This window comes from Hyposmocoma kahamanoa, unplaced genomic scaffold, assembly GCF_003589595.1.
Source record: "Hyposmocoma kahamanoa isolate Upper Pololo Valley unplaced genomic scaffold, ASM358959v1 270, whole genome shotgun sequence".
NCBI lineage: Eukaryota > Metazoa > Arthropoda > Insecta > Lepidoptera > Cosmopterigidae > Hyposmocoma > Hyposmocoma kahamanoa.
Window position 1 is genome coordinate 75,258 of NW_020653770.1, and position 12,765 is coordinate 88,022.

Genomic DNA, 12,765 nt, shown 5'->3' on the forward strand with positions numbered 1-12,765 from the left:
ATATCCTATTTTTGGATTGAAGGCCGTCCAGACGTAGTTAACATTCTTCCATTCACCGCCTTGAGGAGCAGGACATGCATAAAAGTAATGCATCATTCGATGAGGCATGACTTTTATGACTTTTTTTTATGAAGCATTACTTACATGAATGATCTGTCTGTTATAAAGGAGGACGAAACAATTCGTTACTTTATCGCAAAACCAGTGCTTGGAAAATATTGACAACTTTTGGTCGGCCTCCATGTCGATGTCAGCAACCGATACGGGGACAGGAACACTGTGTGCCAATCTGCGAACTCGTGTGGCATTTTCTGGCGGGGCCTTCGGTTCGGTCCGCGACCGGCGTTGTTGTAGCCGAGTGAAGGATTCCGTTGTCTATCAATGGCGCTGCGCTGTTGTTCCCCCGTGATGCAACGAAGAAGCGCATCGTGCCACTCAACGTGGTTCTTTCTTGGAGAGTATAGATTGACGTGTGAAGTGGCGAATGTGATTGTAGTGGTGTGGTAAATCCTCCACATTTGCAGGTATGTCGAAATTTATTTCCGTCTTGTTATGAATTTTCTTCAATTGCAATGCTTCGAGTTCTTGCTTATTCTGAAACTGAATTATGGCCAATATACGCTTGAAGGTTTCACGGATTAAAAAAGTATGTAAATGCAGAATATTGGACAAATTCATCCTTGGACCTCTTAGAGAAATCGACAAAATTAACGCCAGAGTCAAAAATCATCGATTGTCACAAATTGATTGTAGTAATTACAATTAATTTTTATATCGTAAGGAAGTTAGAGTGTTTTACTCGGCGCGTTCAACTGATTGAATAACTTGAAACTGTGAATAAAATTAAATCAGGGAACAGAAACACGTTCACTTAAACACTGCGTCAAGATACGGGAAACAAGACAAATGTTGTTCGAGTTAAAATCTGTATGTAACGTAACCACCGATATGCGATTTGTGCATTGCAGCAAGAGCAAGATAAATTTCACGTAAATTCTGTAAATTTATTTGAAATTTATCGTAAACAAAAGGTAAATCATCTACCAAACAAATACTAGAACAATAAGTAACAACTCGGCGGAGGTTTGACTTCTTAACAGCATTTGTCCATTTGTAGTGGCGGTAGCGTAGGAACGAGCCGCAGGCGGTCGTGACGGCGTCGGCGCGGCGTCGGCGCGACGTCGTCCGGCAGTCGCGCGGCGACCGCATCCGTGCTGTGCTGTGCCGCGTGTCGGTCTGTCCTTTGCGTTCGCGGCAACTCCAAAACTTTGCCGGTGATAGTTCGTGAGTTGATTTCAGCCAATTCCCTTCTTATGATGATGCGTTGTTGTGTTTCTGGGTGCGATGTGGCGGTTGCTGGGCAGAGAATCTTTCTTCCGTGCCGGCAGCTGGCCGATTTCAAAGGTGAGGAGTCTTAAACTAAGTTTGGATATTTTCGAGCAGAGCAGGCGTATGGCCTAAACGTTTAGATAGTTCCCTTTTTGGGGAGAGAGAATTCGATACTCACATTGTGTTCTACGTTATTGCTCAACGCTACGTTGTTGCTATTGAGCATTGAGGCTCCATTGAGCACCTCTCAGTACAATATGGATTTGCTTCGGTTCGACCGAGCCTTTAGTTTTTTAATTCCTTGGTGGATTCGATTGCGTAAGTGAACTCACGCAACGTAATTTGGCCTGCGCTGCGTAAGTCGGCTTGTTCACCTAATTACGAGGTCTACCGCTCGAAGCCATTGCGGTCCGAAAGTAATCAGATTGGTCTCCGAGCGGCGTCGGCGAGCGCGCTCGTGCGATTTGTTTTGATACGATTTTCTTTGTAATTCGAATAAGCGTAAACGAAGATATGATTAACATGGCATTATGACAACAAAATATGATCCTTAATGCCTCACACGTTAATGCATATTTCCTACTTATACGCCTACACTACTACTTTCCTTAAATACCAACACTGTGCACAGGTTCCATCCTGAATTAATGTTCTCTCTATATGTGTACGTCATTCTACAATCCTCTAAGTAGAATGCTTCGCCGTTCGCTGCCTTGGCACCACAGCCCGACGGACTAGATGTTTGCTACTAATTCTGGTGTCGAAAAAACATAACAAAAGGTCCAACGTCGCCGTGGGTATTACTAATTGTCTATAAATATGTTAAATATGAGGTGAACTAATAACTTTTTATAAATACGTTACTTACCTTTTAAACTATTTATTTCCACACACATTAATTCCATAATAAAGAAAACAAGACTATTTAAAAATATGTATAACAAAATTAGTATACAAAACTACTCCATAAATATTCTTTGTGGAGTACATTGAAATTTATATTCAACAATGTCTCCATCATCAAATATTTTTATCGAGTTTTTTTATTTAATTGGATTTGAATTAAATTTTGCGTAAAGAATTGTTTAAAACGCTGAAATATGGAAACAAGCGAGTGTGCAGTGATTACTTAATAAGCGTTTTCAACTTACCTGTCTCTCAAAAAATATACACTGAGTAATTTTTTTTTTGGACGTTCAACAAACATTAGGAGAAGACACTTTACTTTACTTTACAGACGTGACTGGGTTGCTGAATTTCAAAAGAATTTAGTAGAGCTGTAAGTAGTCTTCAACCTCTAACACGGAGCAAACATCAAAAACGTTGAAAAGTTAGTTTTGGAAGACCGAAGAACAACCATAAAACATTTAGCCGAGATCCCACAGATTCATTTCAAAGAATTTAATCAATTTTGACTGATTCATTGGGATTTGAAAAAGGTTCGGCAAGATGGCAATCACGAATGTTAACTGAAAATAAAGAGCCACGTTTCGTTATACAAAGCGTTACTAATCTTGCAATATACCGTCGTGATCTAGCTCTATATTTTGTCGTCGTTTTGTTGCCGTGACAACATGATCCTAAAACCAAGAGTCTTGAAAGCGATCATCTTCTCCACCAGTGAAGAAATTTTGAGTTGCTCTATCCGCTAGCAGACTCATGGCCTCTTTATTCCGAGACAATAATGGAATCCTTTTCATCGATTATATCCTGAAAGGACACACGATTGCTGGACGCTCTCACGCAAATTAAAAGTGAATGAACAATGAATTTAACCTTGGGCGTGTTGTTTCATCTAGTGTTGCCCAAATGCAATATCAAGACGGAACTGAACCTAGTCTAGGTCTTGCGTCATTACACCTGGACCCCGATTCAGAACTCTTCGATATCTTAACCGAATTGTTCGATTGGATATCCAACAACGTTTACGGAGTTAGTCGGCGAATATAGATTATAAGAAAAATGAGATCCTTTTACATACATTTTTAAAATTTTAAAGGCCTGAAATACAAGAATGCATAAGTCTCGCATTAAAATAAATTAATAAAATTGAACAAAATCCAGATTTTATTTAAAAGATTTCCATATTACATTCTTGCTTTGTGTACAATTATACATTTTACACATGTGATGTAATTTTGTTGTGCATTGGTCTCACCCAAGGAGCACACTTTAAACGCCTTAAAACTGTTATATCTATAAACAGTCTTAATATGGTATAGATTTAGATAATGGTTCTCTATAAATGGTTTTAGAAAAAAGAAGTTGTTCTTATAGACTTATTTCACTCAAGTCCAAATTTTAAAACCTTCTCAATACCAAACAACTTAATTAAGTGTAATCTCTCTTAAGATTTACTCTTATAGTCCTTATTTTAAGTTCATCTGTAGAACAACTGATTATTTTTAGTAAAATTGTTCTTTACAGATCCAGTAAAGCCTATTAATACTCTAAAAACTAGTGTTCTAAAGTTTATTCTAGATATATTTAATTTATAGACATTCTGTAGTGTTTGTACTTATTGACAAACACGTTATAGCACGTCTTCAGTAGATTTTATTTAAAAACATACTACAATTAGGGTTTTTACTCTATTGGACGTTGTAAGAGTTTATGCAAAATGGATACAGTAAAGAATACTAAAAGATCTGGTGGAGGTGGTAAACCTTGGATATTAAGTCACATAATTCGATACAATCAGCGTCGCCAATGCCAATTGTTCAAAATCCCCAAAAATCACTATAATAATAATAACGTACACACTCAACATAGCCCCGCACTGGGGAAACCTTGTGTCGCGGGTGCCATGGACACACACGTAGACAACCACAAATTACATCCAAACTCACGAGAGAAATAAAGGCCATACAAATATTTCTTCCGACCCGGGAATTGAACCTGGGACCTCTGCATGGCAGTCCGGCATGGTAACCGTTCGGCCAAGGAGGCGGTAAAAATATTTTCAGTAAGTACTACATTGTGTTATCATAGTTATCATTTAAAAGTGTTATTTTATGCACTAGTACCTATATATAGTATTTAATTTATATTTAAATTAATCGTAAATATAAATTACAAAAGCAATCAAAATAATCAAATAGCTAACTGTCTCTTTCCGACTCATAGCTTGCGTAAAAGACTGAACGAGACCCAACACGTCAATTTCAATTGTTTCAAACACAAGCGTTTGAAATATTTAGAACAAAAATTTCATAGAGTCGCTTTGATGCTAATGTTATTATTAAAATATTTTTTAATACATGTTAGTAATACTTTCAAATATTGTTGTACTCTTTCTACGGCTTGGGGTTACGAATCAGAAGACCGAAAATACATTTGCCCGAAGTAACGTTTGCACGAATTTCCATAATTCCGAAAGTATTTTTTTAGGTTTTTTATAGAATATTACAAAACAAACCTAAGCTAACTTAGTCTTTTCTTTGTAATAAGCATCCAAAACTCCCTAAAGCATAACGGTTTTATTATGAATCGGTTTTCAGGATTATGAAAGTTTGGCTTTACGTTAAATTTGAATTTAAAAAAATCGAAACATCGGTACATTTCTTATGGCATGGCATAATAAATGTATTTGTTTCAGTTTTCCTCGAGATATATTTACCTATACTTTGCTCACTATGGAGAAATATAATAACTGAATCGCGACGAGAAGAACATTAAATTTTATCCTGAAAATATACAAATTTGTTTGCTCGGTTCATTTTAGACAATCGGATATGTACATAACGAGCAAAGGCTTACGAAAATTAAAAAAACAGCTTTGCCCACATTGCTAGTAAGAACTAGATTTTGGTGCCTAGGCATTATATTAAATTTATATTAAAGCTTTGGTATGTGATTACATCAATGAGTGAACTGTGCATAGAAAGGAGAGAATACAGGAATTTATCCAGTAAACATAGCTTGAACTTAAGGAGAAAGTGACAAGTATTAACAGAGAACATCTTACACCGCCAAAATGCATTAAAAATCAAAAGTTGGATGAATGACAAAATATACCAATTTAAGAAACAAAGAAGGTAATTGAAGCAGACTGACACTGCAAATTAAATAGGATTTTTTTTAAAGTTTAAGCAATTTGTAGCTTTCACATGCAAACAATACAAATAGTACAACCTTGATAGCCTAACGGTTTGCACTGTGGACACTGGATGAGAAGTTCCCGGGTTCGATACCGGTAGGATTAATTTAACAAATTAACATTTCTAAATGGTTCTGGTGTTGGTATTCTATTGTAAGACAATCACCTGGTCTGAAACTAGGGAACTCTCTGTACATACTCCCCATGAGTATCAGAACAACAGAATCCCAGAGCAGAACCAATTTACAAAAGTTCATTTCCCAAATTGGTTCTACCGGGAATCGAATCTGGGACCAAGAACGATGGAATTTATTTCGGGGCACAACTCCGAACACCCAGGCCAAAACAATTTTCGAAAAGTTCACATTTAGTTTTATAGTTGATTGAGCTAATTTTTTAAGGTTTTTAAATAAAATCTCGAATAACTCGAGAAATCGGGTACGAGAATTCTCGAAACTCAAAAAAAAAATCAAACACCCCTAGCTCGTAATGAATGGCATTATATAAAATTCAACATTTACGTATAAAATTTATTTATAAATAATAAAGGCTACTCCATTATACCTGTGTTCAAGTACTTTTCACTAGAAGCTACATATGGTGCATTTTGGTAAGATTCCAGTAGAAGCTGAATATGGTGTTTTTTTGTGCCTTTCAATTGTTGCAAGCAAAATTAGACAGTACTGCGATGACATTACAATTTAAATTCAATGTTTTAGCTTTTTCATATTCCTTTACATGTCACTACGTTTAAATAGGTTGACTTGGGACGTTTTTTTCGTGGTTTTTGTATTAGACCCGTCGTTTATTTATTTATTCTATTAGATGTCTTATAGTATATATTTAGATATGGGTGTGCTGCTTGGGCAATCTATTATTTGTACCTGTAATGAATAAATAGATCGACCGTGTTCATAAGAGTTCTAGAGGCATCACAATATAGGGCTTTTCGCATAATAATCAAAAAGGTCGAAGCTCGTGTGGCGAAACGTGGAGTGGATTTTTGGTTTGTCAGACGCGAGAGTGGGCTGAGCGAGCAGCGTAGCGCACCACGTCCGACATGCAATTTGAGATGTAAAGGCGGAAAGCTACGACGTATCATAGTATACTTTTGGCTTTGCCACATGGTAAGTAAAGTATTCACGTCACAAAACAATAGTAATCGTCTTCGTGTACGTTAATTACGTAGAAAAAATAAATAACAGCATTTGCGGGGTGTTTGTTTGTCAAGACAAAGGGTTTCGGTCTCGTTAAGCAAAAGGTACAGCTGAGACTAGTCAGTAATAGGGCGCGCTCACCGTGCAGCAGTAGGTTGTTGCCACCCGCGCTTGCGAAACATCGCAAGGTACTAATTAGTTGAAGACCTCGTTGACGCCTGCATTGTTTCTTGTGTTCACAACTCTGAGCGCAGGCTGCACTTCTTTCACGACACATTTTGTCATATTATGCGAGCCCGGATTGGAACGCACGGGATATGTTTAATAATAGTATAATAATGTATTTATCATCTCCACAAACATAACAATTGTATATAATGAACCAAAATTTGCAAAAGACCGGTACCTAAAGTAAAGAGACGCTGTTTTACTACGTCTCGTATCCCGGATAACGACTCTTGAATATAATGTTAGATAAGTAGGACTTACGTTTAAAAATTCCAATGAGGTTAAAATAAGTAAGGAACATTAAATGTATCAAATAAATTATATTGTGTTGTGTGTGTGTATGAATAGGTTTGCTACTACAAAATCATAAATAGTTCTTTCATTTCGTGATAATTAACTGTAACAAATATTTTTTGAATTACCTCTCCAGCTTCATGTTTGGCCACGAGTATATTGTGTTGTATATTTATGTGTCCATTTTTATAAGTCTATTACTAATTAGATATGGGTTTAAGTTGTCCGAATAATAACAATTATTATTGAAGACATTGTAAAGACGACTGTTAGGTCCTAAAGGGATGTAAAATTAGAAATCAATTCAATTACATAGGCTGGTTTGCAACTAAATAAATGTAACGAAAGGTCGCTGTCGCCTGTGGTGTAGAAGACGAATGCTCCTGTGCCGCTGTCGCGCGTCGTGACGTCACGTTAGACCGTGTCCTCTCGCGCGTCTCTCCCGACGACTGCGTCTGAAGTAGAAGTTTTGTGTCAACGAAGTTTTAGTGCTATTGTGGTCAGAACTAGTAAAGAGTCTTCAGCTCAGACGTTCAGAAGTTCTCAGTTCAGAAGTTTAGATCAGCTTCAAGAAAAATAAACGAGTTTAGGCGCGTGTTTGTGTTGAAAGGGGGAAATATTAGATGGGAAATTTTCGGCAAGTTGTTTACTTTCAGCGAAAATGTACGGATTATTTATAATCGTGGAGGATTGCGGTGACTCACCAGATTTAAAGTGTTCATGTGGGATTTTTTGGTAAATTAATGACTAATTTTAATTTTTTTTTGGAGTTGTTTTAGCCATTATTAGTCGGTCACGTTCACATTGAAGTTTTAATTATTCTAAGGTAGCCATTACAAAAATATTATGTTATTTTTCAATTGTAGCATACGACGGTATTTCTGCTGTCGGATTTTCTGAACTTTAACTAAATTTAATTTAATCACCGCAAAATGCGGCTGTCTTTGGCAACAGCCAATGCTGTTATTAACATACTATGGATAATTTAAGTCCGAAATAAAGAAATTTATTATTATTATTATTATTATTAACAGTCGATTTTAATATGACATAAATAAACTTTGTATGTGCTTTAAAGAGCACAACTCGAAACTGTTGAATGTTTCACGCGCAACTTTGGCGAGGCCGCGGTGTCCTTTTCGAGAGGCGAATCTGAATTATTCATAATTCATACTAAACTTTTGTTTTGCTAACTGTAACCAGAAGCACATTCGCAAATTATTGTTCTCAGAAAAGTAGACGAAGGGGGCAATAACCTTATCAGCGGTTCGCGTCTTTATAGATTACTTTTAGAACCGCTCAAAAGTACATAGAAGATAAGATATCCACAGACTAATAGCAATATCTCTGCTGCAAACCTAGGGTTGGGTGGGGTTTAGGGCAATGTGTAGTTATTTATACAGCATCAACAAATATAATATGATATGTACATAAATTTTTATTGAATTGACATTCTATTATTTTTTATGTGAAATTACTCCACTAGTTTGTTATAATTATTAATACAAAGATCGAACACTAAGAAAAAATCATTCGATCCGGCCGGAATCGAACCGACGTTTTCTAGCAAACCGTGTCAGACGCTATGCCCACTAAGTCACGGAACGAATCAGCGGACCTCACGAACTTTTCTATGTGCTTGTTGTCGTATCTTCGTATTTGGAGTAATTTCACATAAAAAATAATTTAATGTAAATTCAATAAAAATTGAAATACAGTGAATAGTGACGTCTGTAGCCGGGGCTGGTAGCTGTAAAGGTATCTAACTGGGTGTCGAAATACTTTCATAGGTTTCTCATAGATGGCGCTACGTAGACGTAAAAAGTCGTTGAAAAACCAAATACAAAGACACGATAACAAGCACGTAGAAAAATTCGTTTCGTGGCTTAGTTGGCATAGCGTCTGGCACGGTTGCTAGAAGACATCGGTTCGAATGCGGCCGGATAGAAGGATTTTTTCTCAGTGTTCAATCGTTTTTTTTTTTTTTTTTTTTACACACTCAACATAGCCCCGTTCGTTGTATTAATAATTATGATAATATTTTTTCACAAAATAAAGTACGCTTATTTTAGTATGAATATAGGCATAAGAAGTTTCCGTTTTTCAATTCATGTTGCCCAACTGTTCGATTATCAGCAGCAATGTTATTAAAAATGCAAAAATTTTCATAAAACACATTTTATTGGTACGATAAAACAACTTAATTTATTTAGCTCGAAACTGGTTTTCTGACAATCGGTTCTATATAACATAGACATAAGTTCTATATAGCGTAAAATTACTATCTAACACTAACTTCGTCTGGATATAAGTTTTCGAGCACTAGTGGTACTTGCCTCCCCGCACTTCGCCTTTGTGATGCACAAAAGTTTTTGAATGTACTACGCGCTGCATTCAGAAATAATCATATACCACAGCAAACCTTTCTGGACTGGTTTATAGAAACCGCACCGAGCGGCTGCAGCGGCGGGGGCCCGGACCCCCCGTACACCTCGTAGCGCCAGCGTATATAGATACCGGAACAGACATTTTAAGGGTTCGTCCAGTCGTAGAATATCTACAGAGGGTGTACAACATGCGTGAGATATTCGACGAAGAAGTCTACACCACTAATGGGACTCCTTCCTGCAGCGAGACTTAAACCGAGTAAACCATTTAAATGTACAGGGGTGGATTACTGTGGTCCCGTTGATATAAGGCTCTCGCCGGGCAGAGGAGAGGAGCAAAATCGTATAAAGGTTACATATGCCTGTTCGTGTTTTTTTATAATATCAAGTGACGGGACGAACAAGTCGTGCGCCTGATGATAAGTTACACGCTTGTCCATAACAGTTGCAGTGCCACTCAAAGCTTCAAATCGCAAAGATTATATAGGGGCACTGCCACTGCGTCCGTCACCCTGAGACATAAGTTGACAAGTCCCATGTGCCTGTAATTTCACCAGCACCCTTACCCTTCTAAACCGGAACGCAGTGATGTTAACTTTACTACTTGGCGGCAGAAATAGATAAGGTGGCAGTACTTCCCTGGACGAACTATTTCACAAGGAGCTCTACTGCTTACAAAATGTGTGGTGTAATGTGCATGGTAACCTGTGCAATTCATCTCGAAGCAGTTACGGACTTGACATCCAAGGGTTTCATTGCAGCCTTCCGTTTTACTGCTCGAAGAGGTCACTATCAAGATTTGTATAGCGACAACGGTACTAATTTCATCGGTGCAGACAGAGAAATGCGAAACATGTTTAATAGTGCCAAGTCATCACTACCCGATGAAATAGCAGCTTTGCTCACGTTGGAGCATACAACATGGCACTTCATACCCCCTCGCACACCCAATTTTGGAGGGCCATAGGAAGCGGGAGTACGTAGCACAAAGGGACATTTACGTAAGGTAGTGGGAAACAACACCCTTACTTATGAGGAGATGGTGACAGTCCTGGCGCAAGTGGAAGCATGTTTGAATTCACGGAATAACGTTGCTGAGCGATGATCCAAACGACCCTCTCCCCTTGACACCGGGTCACTTTTTGGTAAGTGAACCGTTGTTAAACATAGCCGATGAAAATGTTACTAATTGTAATGTAATTGGTTTAGATAGATGGCGTCTAACGCAAAAAATTGTAACTGATTTTTGGAATAGATGGTACAAGGAATATTTAGTAAATCTTAATCAGAGATATAAATGGAATAATAAATGTACCAATGAGCCCGAGATTGATGATGTTGTTGTTTTGAAAGAGGACAATATTCCTCCTGCTAAATGGATTTTAGGTAAAATCATACAGAAACATACTGGACCTGATAATATAACGAGAATTGTCACGGTAAAATGTAAATCTGGAATATTCAAGCGTCCAGTTAGTAAATTTTTTAGTTTTATTGTTTTTGTCATTTTTTGTTATATGATTTTGCTTAAGTTAATAAAGAACTATATTCTTGTGGGGCGGGATGTTCAAGTTACTATGGATATTTAAGTATACTTAGTTATAGATATAGAGGTAGATACAGGCCACAGAAAATGTATAAGTCAGTTGAGAATAACGGAGCACACAAAATACACGGTTGTTTGATTGAACATAATCCCTTATTGGTATAAACACAAGGATATCGTTTAAAAATACGAAGTTATAACTTTGAACATTTTTAACAAACTCCAAAAGTGGTTGAATAATCGCTAATAAATAGTTCACCTATCTTGTGATAGTCGAAGACGACACCGAAGGGCGGATGTCTGCGGACGCAACAGGTGCGGGGCGCGGGGAGAAGGCTCTGTGCTTCGAATATTACCAGTGAGCAAATTGAACACGCGTTCATCGCCGCAGCTCTCTCGGGCCAAATTAGACGAACGGTCGTGGTCTGTTACGAGAAGTTGCTCGCTGCGAGTTAATTCATCGACGTAAAATGCGCGCCTGTGAATTCGCTGTTCGTCCCTTCCGTGTTCCGCCTGACAAATGTCCTACAATTAAAACATGACGTCCAACTCCCAATTCGCTTGTATTTAGATATGTTCTATATAAAATTTCCTTATTCCGTATTCCTTATTAATACGATATAAATGTTAGAATACAACTGGCGTAATGTAACATAACTATAAATGTGATTCTGAGCACGACCCGATTTGGGTGCTCGAGGGACGGAACAGGTCTTTCAACTTCTTACTCACGAAAACCTACATGGCCTAGCTGAAGGTAAACACCAAAGGTTTTCATTTCAATATTATATTGCTGTCACTTCAAAGTCAATACTGCCACAAAATTCAAGTTATAATTATCGTTGATTACTCTTCTTATTATTTTCTATGAAAACTCTTGTGCGCTACACGATTTGCGTCGATCGACGACGGTGCGTGATCGAGTGTGCGTAGAACTGACCATGCGCGTCTCTTTCAGGGCGACGTGACGGCAATATGAAGGATACACTCTCTCAGGCTCAGCACACGTCGGCGTGGGGACATCGCGCGCGGGTGTTCGAGGGGACACTTCGTACAATTTTGTTCGAAAACTTCTTTGTCTGCGACATTTTATTACTTTGGAGTAATTTGCTTTATAGACGACATTTTATAGATGAAGATAAGAGATGATTAAGTTTCTTTAAGTTTTTATGACCTTTGGATAAGCGCCTCTGATAGGCGCCTGCATTGACATTTCTCTAAGCTCGCAGATAAAGACGAGTTATCTGGGAGGCCTCGCGGGGGAGAGCTATCAAATTAGCATAAAGTTGCTCCACGCCTTAATCAGGCACTCGGTCGACTCAAAGGTGCACAAAAAAGTCAACTCTACGGATTGGAATATAAGGTCGTTGTGCCTTTGTCATTTTAGTCCACCTACATTTTTAGAAGAATGTGCGCGGTGGTGGAGGTGGGGGTATGATGACGTCACCTGTTGTTGTTTAAATGAGCGTCGCAGGGACAACGCTTTCCTGCTTTTTTTATTTCTCTCTGTCTCTAAGACTCCCAAAAGTTCGTCTTGCACTCACAAAACAGCCTTCCGAACGACCTCTGAGAGTCGTATTCCAGAACTCTACACAATGCTCAAGTCAGAATTTGAGCAGACTTGAGGATGATTTCAAGCACTGGAAATACGACTCTAATGGCAAGGACATGAGTATCATTTCTAGTGCTTTGAATCATACTCAAATCCTGACTTGAGCATTGAGT

The 12,765-nt window shown here is 38.0% G+C and overlaps 1 protein-coding gene across 1 annotated transcript in view; it reads right to left on the reverse strand.

Moving 5' to 3' along the window:
* Positions 1-1,093: 1,093 nt before the first annotated feature.
* The window catches only part of LOC113229013, a 44,511-nt gene continuing 32,839 nt past the window's right edge, over positions 1,094-12,765 (reverse strand). Inside the window, exon 8 of the mRNA XM_026462484.1 lies at positions 1,094-1,388. Coding sequence (XP_026318269.1) covers positions 1,094-1,388 — 295 coding nt within the window. The remainder of the gene's footprint in view (positions 1,389-12,765) is intronic.